Here is a 20,331-nt window from a genome sequence, read left to right on the forward strand (position 1 = left end):
TAGAAATTCAGAATTGCTTAGAAAAGAGTTTCATTCAACTTACCAGAGAACGCCCTGTACTATATTAGTATAAGAGCTGTTAAGTTGTATGGTTTTTTGGTGTATCTTACACTTTTTTTATAATTCACTTTTCCTTCTCCAAACCGTGAGAGGGCCCCTTATTCCGGGTGAGCTTAGACGATCCGTCGATTGTAGTTCCGTAATCCAAATTCGTAGTCCTGATTATCTATCTGGGTCTGTATCGTGTATCAGTGTCTGTAAAGGTAGACAACATATTTCGTCCGTTCTTCTTGTGCTCCTCGATGGGTATTGAAGGCCAGTGATCCTTCAGCACTTTACCTTGTCTGTTTGCTGCTTTGTCTTTGGTCTGGATCCCCTGGAACATTTCGCCTATGCCATACCAAGCCCCCTCTATCATCGTACTCATTCAGCCATCCAGTCATTCATCCAGTCATTCATACAACACATTACAGGCAAACTGTAGGAGTGGAAAGAAGGAAGGAAAGGAACCAAACTACTTTACCATTTGCTCAGCGGAACTCAAAAATAGACCTCCGGTAGGTATGATGATTTTCCACTTAATATCAGTAGATAAAGGAATAATTTCATAATAGAATCATCCGAATGGAGGATTAACTTCAATTTTGAAGTGGAAATGTAATTTTACTGGACTAAACACTAAAACCTATTCTTTGTTTGTTTTTTGCTTTTTAGAATGTTATTACTACCTGTTTGTTTCCCATTTTTCTTTATTATATATAATTTCAGGAAATTAGAAACATTTTTCAATGGAATCGGCACCCATTCCTCACTTTATCGATGCGGTAGATGAGTAGCTTAACTTTCATCAATGCTTGTTGCACTCTCTTTTGCTAATTTTCGCTCACTCTTCCATCCCTTTAATGTAACAGAAATTTCCATTTTTTTCCAATACATAATTCTTCTTTTTCATTTTTTATGTTCGAAGAAAATAACGTTTTCTATGCAATGAATTAATAGACCCAATAATGCGCAGGTTCCCATTAGAGGGTTACCATACAGATTGGCGAAATGTTAAATAAGTTTACATGCCATTAAATTTAGCGTGTACTGCAGCTGATGATGATTGCCTATCCATCATGGGGTGAGTGAGTTCCACATGCAGGGGGTGCGCGTATGTTTTCCACAAGCCATATTCTTAAAAAAGCAGCAGCAAAGAACATTACCGACCGCCGCCCCAGCAAGCGTATCGTGTTGCCAATTTTAATACATCACAATTAACAACCATATTACAGAATGTCTTCCACCATCCGCTTTTGAGATGCGTTTCGAAGCTGCACAAACCCCTATCGATGCACAAACCCCAGGGGTAAGAAAGGGTACCGATTTTACCGTGCAACTGCTGAAGAGATCTATTTTTGACAGCCATTGTTATGCTTGCATTAGGCCGCTACAACCCTTCCCCGTGCGATGGTATCGTAGCATCCCCTTAATTGAACCACCGAACACAGCAACAGTGAACCCGAGACAAATTCTTAAATTCTCTGTTGAGTAGTTGAGCTGTGCTCAAGTGTGGCTGGCTGCACGTGCGATACGTACACGTTTCGCTCTCTACTTCGAGCAGGGTTGATGCTTTTGGGTGATGCTGTTTTGACAGTTGATCATGCGTTAAGTATGGCGTACGATAAGATGATGGAAAGTGCCCTCGGCGGTGGGTGAAAATGGTCGAGCTCGGTGCATCGGATGCTGATTGCACACGTGCACAGGAAGAGCAGTGGTTGTCTATATGCTGAAGTGATATTTGAACGTTTATTGCCCGGTGGGTGTAGAAATCCCATCGTTTTTTTAGCTTCGAGGATACTTATTATTATAATGTAACGATGGGAAATTTTAAACAGGGATGAGTGAAGACGTCTTCTTTTACCACACCAATTCAATTAGACCATTTTTGGGTTATGGGATAATCCCATACTTGTCTAGGGATAGCTGTGCTGTCTGTACGTGTATTATATATCACTATTCTTATTGCAAATAAAGTTAATGATTGACGTGTGTATCCAATTAATAATTTTCTATCTGATAGCAATATCACAAATCAACAGATGATCTGTTCTAGGCTGTCCGAGCAATCAGCGTCAAGAAATGGAAAACCGTTTAGAACGATCTTCTTCCTCTTTGGCACTACAACCATTATATGGCCTTGGCTAGTCATTTCATGCTTCCTTGACTTAATTTTATCGGTAGCAGAAGAGTCACTTCTGGGTACGTTCACACGAAACCCCTTGCTCTTAAGTCAGTGACGAACATTTGGTGTATGAGCTAGAGAAACACTGTGAAGATATTCCCTGTTCCTGACTCTCATATCCTTCATTTTCTTACAAAAGAAGGCCGTAAATCATTCATTATTAGTATTTTTTCTATCACTAGTAGAGTTGCTTGGAAATATTGTAAACATCCTATTAATCTCATGTGAAAACAAAACTGGAAAATTGTCGCTAAAAATTACATATAGCGTTCTCCTTTTCAGGCCTTTTTTCTCCTTTTTCAGTAGTCCAGACCGGCTATGCTAGCAGCTTCCTTGACTTCATTAGTCCTGCGTACGAGTCCGAATGAGATATGATACTCGGTTCGGCCGTGTGCAGGCCGGTGCCACCGGTCTATCTTCCCTCTCTCCCAATGTTGGTCATCTCGAGTAGGCATCTACTGCCAGAATGCCACGGGTAAGAAACAATTATGATTGTTTAATATAAACATTAATAAAATAAACAGGCACTGATCACCGAACATGGAAGACTTTACTCTAATGGCAATTTGTTAGATTTAATTTAAATTTTTTTGAATGTAAAAACTAAGATGATAAAACTTTGATAGAAATAGACTTCTGAATTGTTCTTAATGAGAAAAAATGATACTCCAAAGGATACATTAATCTTTTTACAGTGGCTTGCTGCAACCATTGCTAAAAACAGCGAGATACCTTAAAAAGGCACAAATACACCACCAAATCCACCTTTAATCCCATTTGTTTTCCTTTTCAGAACCTATTCAAAAAAAGAAAGTATAATCATGAGGACCTCAAATCTCAATATTTTTTACTGCTTATGTCCACTCCAAATTTTTACACAGAATAAAGCGTCTCCATGTACCGTAAAGTTGTGAAATTACCGAAAGATTGCACAAGTATCGGCTCTATCTAGTTCCTAGTGCTGGACCGAGGAATATATCTACCATTGTCGATACTTAACATGAATCTGCCACCTAAGGAAAACATCCTGGTAAATTTGCAGTTCGAAATGTCTTTACCAAGTATAACCTTAGATATACTAAAGCCAGACCAATTAATCCATTAATAAGCCTTTATCGGCTATAATGCCTAGCTTCGAAAGGAATAAGAAGCGATAAATGTGGTTGAACACACATTCGTAGCAATTTCATCTTAGTCTTCTTTGCTTTAATTTAGCTAGGAATTTAGATCTTTTATAGTGACTTGCTTATTACAAATAAATAAAGTTTTCTAACCTGATTTTCCTGAACAATTATTAAATTCAAAATCACGGTACATTGGTCGATATCAGAATAATGTGTTTCGGACATCCGAATTGCACAACAATCGCACAAAATCACGAGTGAGCTGTGCGCATCAAGAAGCTTACTACATTCAGGTGTCAAAAACAACCACTTTAACCAGTTAACAGTACAACCCGACACGGACGATAGCTTGGACGCATTGACCTATTTGTCTGACCAACCAGAAATCATCCAGATCAAGCCACCGAACATTTCTGCTTTACGCGTTTCCCAAAGCCAGGAGCAGGAGAGAAAAAAATCACCCCTTCCCAACATTCGCAACCGATAAATGCTTTATCAAAAAGCTAAGCACACTCACCAGACCAGTACAACAACGGTGCTCGAAAGCGTTCGCCACCGTGCGCCACAATGAAAATTGGCAGAAAATGAAAATTCAAACACTACCGCACACCGGTGCGACCAGTTGAAATCATCAACAGCCATAATAAATAGCAGCGACAGTGCACCGTTGTGCCTTGGGAGGCCGTCACTCTTTCGGACCATGTTTCGAGGCCGGATGTCAGATCGGTTGCTTCTCATCGATATTTGGTGAGTCACTTGCGACCCCCCACGAGATAAGCTCCGCTTCCGGTAGACCGACGCGATGGTGGCCCTCGATCTCGACATATGTGCAATTGAACATACGAACCAGTGTTCATCTAACCTGGCCAACGGCACCGGTACCGAATAACATCATGTCAAACGAAACAGGAGCGATGCCACTCGCCACCGTCAATTCTCAGGCCGAGGAGCCTTCTACCAAGCGCTATTCGTTGAATCCCTTGCCGAAAAGTCATCAAGCAAAAGAGAACCAAACGAATCAGGGACCTGACGCCTCGAGGGGGAATTGGCGAAACAGGTCGGTACGGAAAATCGGCAATGAGAACGAAAACAAATCGTCCGGCACACACCTAGCGAAGGCCTCAGGAATTCCTTCCTGTCTGTTGTAGAACTAACTAAAAAACACATACACACTCCCATACGAACACAAACGCGGCCGCAAATAATTGAAACCAACCGACCTCGCACCACTTGCCCGGTGTGGCCACTACAAAGTCTGCGGCGGACCTCGTCTGCAACAAAATTTGCCTACAATAGCGAACAAATTCATCACCGCTTTTCGGTGGTGGTTTCCTGGCTGTGGCGCCGGCCGGAAACACATGACCAACCTCTCCCCACGGAAAAGCCACACCAAAAACTAGGATTGCACCTTTGCTTGGTGCGCGCCATTTGATAAAACTCATAACCCACGATCACGCGCAAACAAACAAACTAACAATCGAATGATCAAAGCCCGGCGTTAAATCCTCTCTTCCCGGTGGGATTGGATTGGCCAATGTGCCAAAAGTGTGTCACATTTGTCCGCATATAGCAGCGAAACGCGGCGCGGCTGCTTGTGGCAGAAAAGGGTGAATCAGTTGGAGGGATTTTAATACAAAATGGAGTTGCTGCAGGATTACGCTATATCCCGGGCATGGGGGAAAGCTTAAAGCAAAACAGCGAGCGGGACCTTCAAATGTATGCTGACGATCGATAGTGAGGTGAATCGAAACAAAATTGTGTTCTATTTATGATAGGATTGTCTGTAAAGCTGAAGTGCTTTAAACGAGGCGTCAATTCCTCTATTGATATTTTTTTTAAATAAAAATAGGACCATCTTCTTCTTCTTCCTTGGCACTACTACCTCGTGAGGTCTCGACCTGCAATTTCTGGCTTTCTGTGACTTAATTTTATCCATAGTTAAGTAGTCAGCCTTACGTACGGGGTGGCGATCTGGATGGGATTTGAACCCCGGTCCTGCCCCGTGTGAAGACCGGCGCCGCTGTCGTCCGGCCACCAGAAAATTGTGCGGAAAAGCGAATACTAATCCTCCAACGCTACTTTCCTTCTAATCCTCCTCCATTAGAAGTGATGTAGAGCTTCAAAAACTTCCCATAACAACAGATCAATTGGTGACAGTAAGACATTACTTAGGATGACGTTTGCAAGTCCGGAATCCAACACTTAAAATTACCTCCACATAAATAGTCTCCCGATTGGAGTTGCTTGGTAACCGCCTATCCAAATCCTGTCCTTAGCCTATGCATATGGCCAACTCATGTGATATCATCATCGTTTTATAGTAGTTACTTTCTATTTGTGGTTTCTGGTCTATATAAGACTGATCTGATCTGAATATACTACGGCAACTTACTATAATTTGTATCCTAAATGAATAAAAATTATAACTTTAGGTTAGTAGTATAGGAAGATGTAGAGGAGTTTTAATTTAACATGTATTAAAAGTGGCTAAACTAACAGAAAACAACAGAGAGAAGGGGATAATCTTCAAAGACCTTCAGGAGCCATATGAAGAAACTTGCTTAAGTCCACATAGACGACGATGTGTTACATGACCTTCAGAGATAAAGAACCATAGACACGTTTGGGTAAGAGCTTTCAACATTCACGATCCTTTTGGTATTCTCGATAGTAGGTTGTCCGCGAATGACACAAAGGACTTCTCCACGATAGAGCTTCAATTAAGTGTCCGTAGCAAAATCTCTTACATGATAAATTCAAGTGTCCAGTCGGCTTTAGTTATAATAACTTCATCATCAAATTCTTCTTCTTCTTCCTTGGCACTACAACCTCGAGTAGTCTCAGCCTGGCTGGCTTTCTGTGACTTTATTTTACTCGCAGCAAAGTAGTCAGGCCCTGCGTACGGGGAGGCGGTCTGGATGGGATTTGAACTCCGGTCGTGCCGTGTGAAGACCGGTGCCATTATCGCCTCGCTACAACATTAACTTATTCCAGACAAAATATAATACTCCAAAACCCACACACACACACACCTTTTCCGAAACGCACATATAATCATTTTTATTTGAAATTGAAATAGAAAAAAATCCATCCACCTGTGCTTCTAATAAACACACACTCACTCAGTCACACACACACTAAACAATCCAACCACAAACACAATTTGATTATGTTTCTTTTTGATGAAAACTTTTTAAGCATAAACTTGCCACTATCTACCTGCCCTTCTGCTACCGCCGCGTGTGCGTGTGGCGGTGGTGGTCGTAGTCAACGATCGACACATCCAGGCAAAGAAAAACAATCAAACATGAAATATTAATTTACATTTATAGGTAAGAAAAATGATAGAGCAAACCCTACGGAATGATGTTTGGGAACGTAAAATCGATCTTTGCCTAGGCCGCGTGATGCTGGGGTGTGCACTGCCTACGCTGGATCATGGAGACCAGCCTTGTTCCGACGCTTCGGGTTTCTCCTATACCAAAAGCTATTGCACATTAACCGTTTTCTATTTGCAAAGTATTCTCCTAACACACCAAACACAAAGAAACAGGCAGAAGTAGTAGAAATAGTGTAGTAACTTAATAAAAGAGAAGCATAAATTTCAAACCATCCAAATATCAAAATCAAGCAGCGTTTGCCTTCAAATTGCGCGGGTGCTTTTATGTGGCAGTTAGGAGATGATCATTTTCCGAATGAAAGGAGTAGTAGAAGTATAAAATCAAATCGCAAAATCGCTCCAAACCGTAGCCCCCATAGAAAGGGATAAAGGTTTGAGGCAGGGGGCTAGTAACGTCTGTTCGAATGTCTCATTTGGCCTGCACGATTGCCACCAGCAAACATGGCACCACCTACAGCAGCAGCTCCGGGATCGTTTCTACCTTCCGGCCCGGCGTGCTGCGATGATCCATTGCCGGCCAGCACGGACAGACTGCGCTGTACGTTCGGGCAGATCGATTGTATCAGCTGCTGGACGGCCGGTATCGGTTCCTGACCGTTGGTCTGTTGCTCCAGCAGATATCGGCTCTGTTCGGCGATCTTCTTCCGCAGCAGCGCTTGCTGCATGATCGTTTGCGTGTGCTGCTGCAGTTCAGCCTGCGTTGGTATGCGCTGGCTTTGCGACTGACCGCCCCCCGTCAGGTTGGTGGTGGTGACCGCATTTTCCAGCGAACATTTCTTCAGCAACATTTGACGGAGCGTTTCCGTTTCCTGGCAGTTTTGTAGCAGCTGCAGCAGGTAGTGCTGCTGATGCTGCTGATAGTTGCGTTGGTTCTGGGCGGCCAACATTTCCAGCAGCCGCTGGAAGGACTTTGCGTCACCGGCGGTGGGTAAGCCGCCGGATGATCCGCCCGGGATGTACGATTCGACACCGGCGGGAGGATGCTGGAGGGCCGACATTGGCAGCCGTCCGGAACCGGCCTGCCGGTTCGGATGGTGCTGCGGCGGAGCATTGCTGTAGTGATGCGTGTTCCGATCGAGCGCAAAACGGACGTGATGATGCTGATGCGCGTGATGATTCTGATAGTGGTGCTGTTGTCCACCAGACGATCCGGAACCGACACCGCCGGTTCCACGGTGGTAGTATTTGTTGAACCGGGAACTCGACGAATCGCCCGAATCTCCCAGGATCGAGTCGAACTTCATGAGTTCCTCAAAGTTTGACACATTGACACCACCGCCACCGGAAGAGGAACATCCCGCAGCCAACCCGGACAGCTTCCGTCCATGCCCACCGTTATTGTTCATGTCCGGACCACTCTTCGTCGGAGTGCTGCGGGCCGGTGGTGGAGACCCGTTGTTCGAGGTGGACACACTCTCCCCATCGCCGGCACTACCCGACATGTCGTGTTTCGCCCCACCATGATGCTTCGGATGAACGTGCTCGTAGTGGAGCAGCTCGTCGAAGAAGGCGCCACGCTGCTTTCCACAAGGGGGCGACGTTTTCAGCGATTCCGATACCGTGCGGCTAACATCCTCATCGAAGCCACGCAGCTCGATCGTATCCAGCCGGGAGGTGGGACCACCGACAACCCACTCCGGTTCCTCCTCGATGATCGTATCCTGCAGGCGCATCGCACCGTTGTGCCCGGCAGGATCACCCGCATTGTAGCTTTTCACGATCACGTGATGGTTCCGGTTGCTAAACTCATGATTACGTCGAAATCTGCCGGCAAATTCATGAGGGAAAAATGGGAATTAGCTTAGGTTATAACTCCACTGCTTACTCTTGTTACCTTGGCGGATTGAAGCCATTGTCGCGTTGACGATCGTTCGGTTTGCGACCGTAGCCGAGCTGCTCCTCGTCGTTACCACCGCCTGCCCGGCGTCCCCGAGGGTCCTGATGGTTAAAACCGTTACGGCTCCATATCGGATACTGTGCCGTGCGCGGATCGTCGATTGCGGCCGGGCGTCGATGGGAGAACGGGCTCTTTCTAAGGGCCAGCAAATGGGCGACCGTGTAGCGGATCACGTTGGCTGCGGTGGCGGCAGCAACATTGAAGGAACCCAGGAGGGACGACGGCAGGGCAGGGTTTTGCGTCGTCGCGGTCGTTGTCGATGCTAGATCCTCCTCGTTGAGTACGATGGCCGGCAAACCGCAGCTCAGGATAGCCGGATCCAATTCTTCGAGCGATGTCATATCTGCTGGATCGAATCACACACGCACGCAGCGTTCAACGGACGAGAGATAGAACTGTTGCTTAGAAAATGGCGGCACGATGATGCTGGGGCGTCTCATACTTACGCAATCAAATTATCCCAGCAGGCGCCTAGCGCTACCAACCACCACTACTACTGTCACCCGCAATCCCATTTCATACATTACGAGTACACACACAGACAGAACAGGGGGGACGTAGGACACAGCTAGAAAGGCTACAACACAGATAGAATGTCGGGTTGAATCCGGTACCAACTACTAACCTGGTTCGATAAGCAGCTCCGAACAATTTTCATATTGTTCACCATGCCGCAACGACATTGTCGTCGTGTCCGAATTAGCGAATTTCATCATATCACCCGGCTCAATCGTTACCTAGGCGTGCGTTGCCAGGGACTACTGCTGCTGCTGCTACACAAATACGCACTCACACGGAGAAGAGCGAGATGTTCGGCAAGATTGGAAGGTTCAATGAACTTTGCTCTCGGAATTGAAAAGATGGCAATGCGGGCAACAGAACAGAACAATATGGCGCCTGTTTTTGCTTTTCTTCTTCGCCGGCTCTTTAAATATGATTGTTTTTAACAGTTTAAAATCGATGTTATCAAACACATTGAATTGAAACGTACGTACGTAAAAAAAGGGTATGCGCTTTGCTTCTTCTGTTGGTGCAATGTTTAGTGAACCGAGCGCCAGCAGCAACAGCACGTGTGTAGTACGTGCAAATCTTGCTTTTTTTTAAGTAGATAAAAATGTATCTCCACCCTTTTATTAGCTTCTGGGGGGAGGGATGGATAACAATCCAAAGTTTTGTTTTTAAATATTAGTAGAAGGAAAACACTTTTACAGCACTACGCGACGCAGAATTCGGATAGAAGAGCTACAACTACGTGAGCTTAACCGTTGAACTTAAACACAACTTCTAATGCATTCGGCTTCCCGGGAAGGCTTTTACTAAACTGGCGATCTTCTGGCTTGCCCGGCACGATCTACTGTTGCACTTGGAATGAGAAGATGTCTCTCTTTCGCTTAGTTTTCAACTCTCTCTTCCACTCTCTCTCTCTCTCTCTCTCTCTCTCGCCCGCTGTTCACGTTCGAAAGATTGAGAACGTATCTAATCCGATCCAGGATCAGTGATTCAATCCGCTCCGTATTTGAAATAATTTGAATATTTAACCGTTGGCGTAGTACTTGTACTCAATTTATTCTTTTAGCATAGTTTTAGTTTCTTTCGCTACAAACACAGCAAAAATTCTTTTATTAATCAAAAATACTCTAAAAATACTTACCTATCTTCAAATTGCACACTCTTCGTGCGAATTAATCTTACAAAACAGTGTTTTTACTTTGGATAAAATGCTGATACATATTGTCTTTATTTTGGGTTTTATTATCACAATTATTTGGACCCCAGGCTTACAAAAACGCGGGAGGTGTTAGAGCGGCATCAGATGATACTCGTTGACGGTCGTACGCTGGCGTTGGAGTGTTTTACGGTCGGCGCAGAACAACCCGCAACTGAACCACGCGAGCAGTGCAGCGAACGAGTCTAGAACAGTGAAGGGAAAGGGACATTTAAAACTTAAAATAAATTCCAGGTTTGGACGAGCTGTGTAAAGCGAAAAGCGACCAATTTAATTTGTTTTATTGTTTTTTTTTTCTGATACCGATGAAATGATGGCGATGATCATACAAATATTAGGGAATCAAACATTTTCATTTCAATTCAACATGCAAATAAAAGCAAATCAATTCGAAATATCGGTTAAGCGGAAAAACTTTGCACAGAAAATCCTTTTCTCGCACTGTACCGAAATACCACACATGTTCTGGGTAATTCATCAACTAATCATGTGCTTGCAGCACATTGATATCGCCAATTATCAACACAACAAGCCAGAACCAGGTTACACAGTGAAGCCAGTTACCATGGATGCGATCATCATTAAAACTCCGATTGCACCACCAGCTACGGTGGATACAATGCTAATCACATTACAGCATCCATAACAACAGGTGGAACAATTTCAAATTCTCCAACAAATTGAGCTCAATTCAATGTCCCAGAGCAGCAGGATTCCGTTGTTAAGTGTGGGCACACAAACACAAACAGACATAACAATTAGTTAAGTAATTCGTTAAATTGCCGCCACTCAGCAGCGACACGGAAGCGAATCGAATCGCGCACGGTTAGTTGCCACGGACGATAATGTTAGGTTATCTGTGATAAGGGTACAATCAACACACTAAACACACACGCACACACGAAAAATACGATTTGATATTTGGCGGGTATCGTTATAAAAACCACAACTGTTTATCATATTTTCCACAATTTCACAACTTCACTTCAGCTCAGTACAACATTGGGCTCGTCCTAATAATTCGAATGGCTGACTATTGTGTAGTGTAATCCTATCTTCTTTTTTCTGATCGATGCTGGCAGTATGCTTTCGAAATCGGGAAAACTGCACTACGAAAACCCCTGATTAGCATTAAATTATGAAATTGGCATTAAATTTATAATGAGTGACGCTAAACGATTGCTCATTGAAAACCTAACTCAGAACGTACGGCTCTAGAATGGTGGAAACGTAATTGTATTATGAAGTCCTTGTACAATTTTGCTCCCTTGTCATTGGAACTCTTTTCAGGGTCGTTGGCGGTTTGTATTAGATTCTTTCCTCATTTTCCTACATTCGTTGTTTGGTATTACGGTTTTCTTATCCCATTATTTCCTATTTTCATAAGGAACATTATGCTTTCAACAACTTCCAACTACGGTAATACGGGTTCAATCGAGCTAAATTTTAGTATTTCTCAAGTCAGTTGGGATAGCTTCCCGTACTGTTGGGATAATGATAAAGCAAATTGTAATATTTAGCACCACAAGTTAGACAATGGGTTGTTTTAAAGGAAAATCAGCTGTAAAAAAACGAAGTCGAGCAGTTATTAGAAGTCAGTTTAATAATAATAAGAACTATAGTTCTTTAGTCAAATTTTAAATTAGCAAAGAGGAACCTAACGCCTGTCCTATTTAAGGCCGGTCTTCATACGGCAGGACCGGGGTTCAAATCCCATCCTGACCGGCTCCCCGTACGTAGGGCTGACTACTTTACTTTGGGGTAAAATCCAGTCACAGAAAGCCACAAAAGGGAAGACCAAGACCTCTCGAGGTTGTAATGCCAAGGCAGAAGAATATCTCATGCCGTTGCCTGGTCGTTTCCCTCTGAGTGAGGAAAACTAATCCAACTGTTCCGGGGAAACGCTGTATTTAATTTACACTTACAATAAACCATGTCTATAAAACAGTATATTTTACTAAAATTCATTTAAGATGTTCTAAATATAATGAGATTATTATGCATGCAAATAATACAAATATCAAAAAGGGAAATAACATCGAGTAAAACAAACATCCCGAAAGTAGCTAGAAAAAGGTGACAGGAATGATAAAAAAGCGCTTTTAATCGGTTTGCAATCACATAACTCAGCACGATAAAATAAAGCTCCCAACTAACCGGTCGGTGGCAAGTTACTATTTCTCCGATGATTTACACCGCTGACACTAATTGTCCCTGAGCTAGCAAGCTAGCCTCCTGGTGGAGGGAACAAGGAACACATCCGCCCATTCGAATTCCCGTGAACCCTACACACACGCGTTATTACAAACAGATCGACCGCGGAAACTGGGTCAATATCGAACGTTTGTGTGTGTGTTGTGTGTCGAGTAAAAAAGGGACATACGAAGTGGTGGAAATGATAAATAAAACTCAACTCCACTGGGTAGTTAGAGTCGAGGTTTATCAGTGGAAAATAAATATTTGAAACCGAAAAAAACAATAACGGACCGAGCGAGTAAAGCAAATGTTAAAATGAGAAACAGACACGCATTGGTGAAGTGAGTCCTAAAAAAACTTTATATCGGGTGACACTAACTGTGCAAAAATGCAACCCACCACCCGTGGTGCATCTGGAGCTATCACAATAAATTAACAGCAACCAAAAAAAAAACAAAAAACAAATCCCCCAAACGCTTCACCAGTAACCAGCAGCCGATGGTGAAAAGCGCACGTATTTCCCATGTGCCGCATCATGTGTCCTTCCCGAAGTGTGGTGGGATTTTGCGAAAATCGAATACACACAAAACCAGATGAAAATCAATTTAAATTGAATTAATTCATATACCACGTGCACCGGGTCCCGTTCGGCGGGAGACGTTTTAAATATCATTTTAATTGTGCCACGGGCAACAAGAACTCGGCACACCGAGCCTCGGATCTCGGATCGGTAATGGAAACCAGCTCCACTCTCTTGTTAGGCCGGCGAAAGGCGAAATTTTATTTCGTTATTATAGTTTTGACTCAAAAAAAAAAAAAAAAATAACAGCCGGACCTCATCAGGATTTGCCATTGGCATTCGGCCCAGCGCGCGCCCAACGCTGTGTTTCGATTTCGAGAGCAATCGATGCAGTTTTCCCGTAACTATCGCCGGCCGAAGGGTGGTGTTTTTTTTATAGCGGCCATTATTTATGCTCTTTTTATTATCGAATTTCAATCATCATTATCGAATCGATCGGGACGCTCCTATTTATTATCGTATTATTCGATTTTTCTACCCGTACCCAACCCTCTTACCCCGATCGGTAGAGATCCGGTCGGCTGGAATGTTTCCAATTTTCATCATCTGACGTGTGAAATGATTTCGTTCCCAGCCCGCAACAGGCCACATTGGTGGGGGTTCGATTTTTCCAACGGCCAAGCAAATGATGGGAGAGCAGCCAGAAAGGCAGCCTGTGTCTTATCCGTATCCGTTGCAAATTAACTACCATTCGAGGTATTTTAATATCAAATTAAAAACTTTCCCATGCAACACGAAATTAAACCGGGAAGACTATCGGAGGCGAATGACATGCGTGTTAAAGCTAGTTGGGAGATAGTATGAGTAATCAATCAATCGTTCTTTCTTTGGTCATTTAAGGTGGCCCCCTTATATAGTGGGCCATAACATCACCCAAACCACGAAAAGCGGTCGGTTTGGTGCAACAAGCCCAGTTACAAATAAAATACAAAAAACACACCATTCTCGTTCACTGTTTCACTGTTCTTTGCTGTTCTTGTTCAACCAATAATTTTCAGTTCCGGATTACAACTACAAATCATGCCGTAAATTTAGCCTACACGCGTTTCGTTCCCTCCAATGGGCTCGCTCTCTCTCTCTCTCTCTCTCTCTCTCTCTCTGGGCTGTTGGATTGTTTCCCTACCCCTACGGCGATATAGATATAGTGTGTACTCATATACATAAGTGTCTAGGATGCTTTACAGTAGGTTGCAGTTTTTGCTTTGTTTTCGTGAGTTAATAGGTAGCTTTACACAGGCTCTCTTACACAATTAGGTCGAGCCAAAAGGGGGAGGAGGGCAATTTCCGGCTCGGGTGGGATTTTGGGACAGGTGTGTCTTTCGGTGGATTACAGATAAGCAAACGTTTGTGAGAAAACGAAAAGGGCACGACGAAGTGGCGATCGGGATTTTGGCATCGGGCAATGAAATGCACGGTTTGGTATTGAGGTGGTGTGGATTGTTAAAAAAACGGGGTGATCACCTTAACGGCGATCCTACAGTCCGTAACGCAACTATGTAAACACCCAGAACGAGATTTGGAAGCAATTTCGAAGAGACGGTTGAGAATGATTTTCCGGTAAATTAATTTGGCCTGGTACTATGTGCTACGTACTCTCTAAAGAGGTTTTACGTAATTGGTTTTTACGGCACGTAATTGATTTCTAAATTCTTTTTAAAACACAGGTCATTCAAAATTACCACTTTTTTAACAAATATATTTTTGAATTGGCTTATGGACTTATGGCTTAAGGCCAACTCGAATATTGGACAATTTTTCTGTACGCTTATATATTTTTAAACAATTTCTTAGCGATTTGTTGGTATATATAGAACATAAAAATTAGCAAGAGATTGAAAAAATGCTATACATTAAAAAAGGACACAAAAAACTGCATCAAGACAACTGCTTGGAAAGGTAGTAAGATATGTAAAAAAGAAAGGAAAAAGTAGAGCTAATAAAAAAAGCTCGTTTGGAATTTCTTATTCTTTAATGAAATGTTAATGAAACTGTCAGTGCCGACAAAAAAGTTTTATCTAGAAATTCCGTACAGGTATGACGATTTAAGATTGAATATTGTATCTAGCAAAACAACCAACTGTGTGAGATAAATGTAAAAATAATAAAATGACGTGATTTCCCACTCTTTAAAACTTATTAGAACATCAGCTCTATCCATCTGTTTTAGTTTTTATTTTATTCTCCAAAAACGCCGGGTGTTGCTTTAATTGTGTTACGGACTGTATTAAACACGCCAATATCCCTTACTTCTAGGCTATAATGCCGCTCGGAGGAGGAGGCGCTTATACGAGCATTTTAACCCTTTTTACATATGCATGTGTGCTATACACACACAAATCGATATCTGTTTGCTTGTATCATATAATATCTTTGAGGCTCTTCCAATGAAGAGATGAACCATTTCTGACTATATCTGCACACACGTGCGTTCGACCGTTGCATTATAATGTCCTGTCTCTCCGGCAGTGTGAAATGTGATAGTATGGCCTAATAAATTGTGATTCCTTGACCCATTATGCCGTTCAAACTATTGGCTTACTAAAATATATAGCTGGTACTGAAGGAACAAACTTGTTTTTTTTTTCTATTAAATTTTACAATAAAATACACTCACTGAGAGAGACAGAAGGCAACGGAACGGAACATGCGTGGAAATGCAATGGATTGCCCCCGACCAATTGTGAACCGAAAGCTCAACGGCAACTAGCTGACTATATTTACACAATGATTTGAGTTTTCACCGCTTTTGCGCGACCCTATCGTTTGCCTATTGCCAAAAGAAAAATAAAGCGTTTAACTAGCTTTCTACCATTCTCCACCTGCTCTAGCATCATGATCACAGTTACGATCCATCTGACGGATCACTGTCGCAGTTTGCATACTCTAATCATTTCACTCATCACGGCTTTCCTTTTACAGTCCTCCGGAATGGGTGAGAAAAAAAAGCGGGGACCAAAGAAGGAAACCAGCAAGAAACGTAAATATACTGACCTAACTCGCAATTAAAACATTCCACACACGGCACGCACGCACGAGTAGTAGTATCCGGTCGACTATTGCACGGTCACCCTCTCTCACCCAAGGAGGCACCGTGGGCGCAGCAGTGTGCGGAAACAAGGTAAGGATAGGCAGTTGTATTATTGTAGAGTGTTGTAATGACAAAACCCGCGTTAATCACCCCATTCCTTAGGCGGAAGGGGGGATGCAACACTAGCAAACAGAACCCAACGCAACAATTCACACGTAGAAACTAATTTCCGCCACTACCACTACACCTAAACGTATCAAGCGCACTTTAACGGATTAACTAACCTCTTTTCTGACCTAAACGTCCTAACTTTAACCAAACGAACAAACACATACACAAACACATATTGATTCCTGTTTAGTTGGCCCACAGTTGGTTACACACGCAGAAGCTTCCGGCACGGAACACTGGGCACGGACGCACGCACAAATACACTGGCAGGCGAACGATGGAAAAAATCTCATACTGGTGTTATTACACGCTCTCTACACTACTACAAAACGCAAGGCAACAAAAAAACGCAGAAACCAACGACAGCAAACGATCGTTTCCATAGAAACGAGAGGAAGCAGTTTGAGGGAAGCATTGGTTAATCGGGACACGAAAGCACGATCAAATGCAATGCAGCCAAGGTTCAATGACGATGCAGTTGAATGGATGTCCTTCTTCTGTTTTTTTTTTTTTTTTGTTTGCTTGCTGCTTAACTACTCGGCGCAAATGGGTTTTAGTAGCACGCTTTACGTTTGAATTTCACGTTTGATAAATGGTTTTGCAAGAAATGGTTTCCATCTTTCACGATCCATCTTGAACTGCCAGCTGCTTTTTTTGTTTGTTTGTATGTGTGTGTGTGGGATTTTTTTGATATTTTTTTAAAACTTTTTAAAAACCGCTTTCCCTCAAACATTTGTCTTTTGTTCAATTTGGTTTTTCCTATTTTCTTTTCTTTTTTTTCATACTTCATAATGGAACTGTGGCCGATGAGAACATTTTCTTTGTATCATTTGTTTGAATGTGTATGCTTTGTAATAAATGTGGTGCAGCAGCCGCATTTTCTGCAGTCCCAACGTTTTGCGTGTTTGTTGTTTTTAACGGGGTTTAGTTCTTCAAACAGGACAGTGCTAACTAACTTTTTGCCAGGGCTTTCTTTTTCCTTTGTACTAGAATGTCGTGGAACGGATTGTGGCTGATCGATTGGTTGAGCCGGTTGATCCACTCCTGCTGCTCCTCCTCGGTTGCGGCCGACATCCGGTAGACGGTGTGCTTACCTTCCACCACCTTACCCTCGCTGTCGGTTTTGCACGCCTTGATGATGTCGGCACCGCCGCTAGCGTGCAGCTCGAAGCAGTGCGGTTTGCTGCGGTCCGTTACCTCACGCACCTATTACGCAAGGATTGAGAGATCGAAATGCATAAAATAATGAGCACATTCCTCAAACGTTAGTCCTTAAAGAAGCGATCCGGTGACACATACCGCAATGTTTTCCAATGGAATGATCCCTCTCGGTTCCTTGTCGGTGGTGTACTCGAAGTAGTAGAGACAGTTATCGTTCAGAATGAACCACCTTCGTTTCCACGATTTATATCTGCCAGTGCGAAAAAGGGTAAAAAACACAGTTAAATATTATTTTAAGAACTAGAGCTTAAATATGTTCCATCGTTGCCTTACCTTCCACCCTGCTTCCACAGCCATCCCTCCTTGTCCGGATTGAAGAAGGTGTGCATCAGATCGTTCCCATCGTCCTGAGGTATTTTAAACGGTTCCGCTCGTATCGACTCGTACAAGGACTGTATGGAAGAAGAAAACATTGAACACATGTTACATCCTAACACTAAAAAAATACAAAAATCAAACTTCTCTACTAACCTCCAACAGTTCGCGCGGCAAATCGCCCCCATTGTTGATACCACGATTCATGGAAATGAACTGTTCAACCGTAGGCTTCTCTTTTACCTGTTAGTGGACGGAGAAAAACAGAAATACATGAAATGCATGCCAAAGTTTCATTCCACGACTCGGTTCGTGCATCGACCGACCATCGGCAATGCAACGCACCGGACGCACCGTGCAACTGCATTCCTGCTGCGCAGTAATCGGCAGGCAGGCATTTGCACAAATTACATTCACACCGGCACGACGACCAACATCAAACAAAAGATTTCCATTTGAAGTCGCGACCCCATTTACCGGATGCTTTCCACCGCCGCCGCCACCACCACCGCATCGTGATTAGTGATTTCGGGACGCAATCGACCGATGATACCATTGATTAGCTTACGTGCGACTGACAAACTCATTGAGCAATGATGATGATGTTGTAATTTAGCTAAGCAACGTAACGCAAAAATGCCCCTCCACCCACCAACAACGTATCGTTTGATGTAGGAAAACGGGTTTAAATCAGTTCCAAACCGGCAGATTGGAAATAATTACCGACTTTACAACTCCCCGGATGCGGTAGGTCAGATGGCGTTCGGTCATCTAACCCCAATAATCGAAAGGATATGATGGTGGTGGTGATCGGGATAATTGCGTGCTTTTTTTCTCTTGTGTATTTGTGTCCTTTTTTGTAATTTAAGCTCACGCGCAACAAAACAATCCTACGCTCGTGTTACATCCTGCTGGTGATAAACCATGGTAGCATACGCAGCATATTTTAATTCCTATTTCGCTATTACCGCATTCCGCGTACTCAACAGAGAGAGATATCGTCAGCAGTAATGTTTTCGGCAATGTCGACAAGTGCTGCCCCGCGTTAATAAGCCAGCGTGTTACATGTTACATTAAATTTAAAAGCGTGCAAAAGGATAACAGGGAAACGAGGCCAATTCTAATCGTCTACCCGTACACGCTGCACTTAACCTGCAGCGGTACCCGTGTGTGAGCACCGATCCGAATACCGAGTGGGTAATTGTGCAAGCGGGTGTAGATAATGCCACATTTTCCATTTCACCGACCAAACGGATAGTCTGCTCCAGTGTCCGAGCCAAATACGGCCCAGCGCATACAACAGGAAAGACCATCATCGTTTATCGATGGAACGGCCCCTCGGTGTGCCCAGAATGCGCTCTTGGATATGATAATTAAATTCTGACCACTTCTATGAACCTCTAGTTATTTCACACCCTTTCACAGTAATAACGACCGGTTATTGATCGCGCGTCCTGAAAAATATGCTACAGCATATTTACTTCCGAGGTCAGTATTGTTTCGTACTGCAGTCCGGTCACGGGTCCAAACCTACCGATGGATTGTGGAGCGATGTGTTGAGCATAATGATGGCAAAGCTCAACACGTAGCACGTGTCCGTGTTGGTGAAGATGTCCGGATTGAGCTGACAGTACCGCTGGGCGAAGCATTCCATCATGCGATCGATCTTCTGCGCCTCGCCGGGCAGTCTGAATGACCAGAGGAATTGTCTGGAAAAAAGAGAGAGGGGATACAATTAATTACACAAAAAAAAGGCCGGGTAAATACAATGTTTCACCTTACCTTAAAGCTTGCACCAGTATAAGATTCGTAAAATCATGTAACTCTACAAAGGCCTTCAGCACTTGCTCGTTGAAGTCATTCTTTTCGCCCAAATAATCACCTGCAAAAAAAAGTTAATGTTATATCATTAAAGCAACAGTTAAAAACGAAACAAATGCAGTATATCGGTCATTATAAATTAATGTGTTCCCGTCACAATCTTTCATAAGACAAACACTCACACTCCTCTACAGCTACCTGCTATGGGGGTCGGTCGAGTGTTATTTACCGCGGTTTCGAACCAAACAGTTAAATTTATTAACAGTCCAGTGGAATGATTTAACATGGCACAACTATTTAAGTTTCCCATCTGAGGTGTGCTCGAAAGAGATCGGTCGGTCACCGGGGAGGAAAATTATCACATTCGCGAAAATAAATTTATTTTCCCATCTCTTCACAAGTGATGATTCTACCTTCCTACCACGCGTTCCGAAGTTACGCACAGGAATGTTCGGCATCGGTAGCTCGTTTTAACCTCATTCGGGCTCCTACAGTCCCGGTCAACATTGATACAGTGAAATGTGCCAAAATAACAAACTACCATTCCGGCGACCGCAAACAACCATCGCACACGTGGTGGCGCATCTCCGCCCTACGATGATGAAGCTGCACTCGAATTGAAATGCGG

The 20,331-nt window shown here is 43.4% G+C and overlaps 2 protein-coding genes across 6 annotated transcripts in view; both read right to left on the reverse strand.

Moving 5' to 3' along the window:
• Nucleotides 1-6,649: 6,649 nt before the first annotated feature.
• On the reverse strand, nucleotides 6,650-10,013 carry LOC118511744 (protein cup). Of its 2 annotated transcripts, none has more exons than XM_036055201.1 (3): nucleotides 9,271-10,013; nucleotides 8,583-8,991; nucleotides 6,650-8,512 (listed from the first exon to the last, which is right to left on the reverse strand). In XM_036055201.1, the coding sequence occupies exons 1-3, from the start codon at nucleotides 9,359-9,361 to the stop codon at nucleotides 7,135-7,137; spliced, it is 1,878 nt and encodes a 625-aa protein (XP_035911094.1). In that variant the 5' UTR covers nucleotides 9,362-10,013; the 3' UTR covers nucleotides 6,650-7,134. The 2 variants fall into 2 exon arrangements, with proteins under 2 accessions (XP_035911094.1, XP_035911095.1); XM_036055202.1 differs by having other exon boundaries at nucleotides 8,583-8,988; nucleotides 9,271-10,012.
• Nucleotides 10,014-10,374: 361 nt separating this feature from the next.
• LOC118511746 (cytohesin-1) overlaps nucleotides 10,375-20,331 on the reverse strand; it is a 56,018-nt gene continuing 46,061 nt past the window's right edge. The window contains exons 5-11 of one of the 4 annotated variants that reach the window (XM_036055206.1): nucleotides 19,665-19,764; nucleotides 19,417-19,591; nucleotides 18,039-18,125; nucleotides 17,841-17,959; nucleotides 17,646-17,757; nucleotides 17,303-17,552; nucleotides 10,375-10,556 (exon numbers count right to left, since the gene is read on the reverse strand). In XM_036055206.1, coding sequence (XP_035911099.1) covers nucleotides 10,444-10,556; nucleotides 17,303-17,552; nucleotides 17,646-17,757; nucleotides 17,841-17,959; nucleotides 18,039-18,125; nucleotides 19,417-19,591; nucleotides 19,665-19,764 — 956 coding nt within the window. In that variant the 3' untranslated portion in view covers nucleotides 10,375-10,443. Of the gene's footprint in view, nucleotides 10,557-14,094; nucleotides 17,553-17,645; nucleotides 17,758-17,840; nucleotides 17,960-18,038; nucleotides 18,126-19,416; nucleotides 19,592-19,664; nucleotides 19,765-20,331 lie in introns of those variants that run through there. The other 3 variants (XM_036055205.1, XM_036055207.1, XM_036055208.1) reach the window with 3 other exon arrangements.

The sequence above is a fragment of the Anopheles stephensi genome, chromosome 3 (assembly GCF_013141755.1).
Source record: "Anopheles stephensi strain Indian chromosome 3, UCI_ANSTEP_V1.0, whole genome shotgun sequence".
NCBI classification, from domain to species: Eukaryota; Metazoa; Arthropoda; class Insecta; order Diptera; family Culicidae; genus Anopheles; species Anopheles stephensi.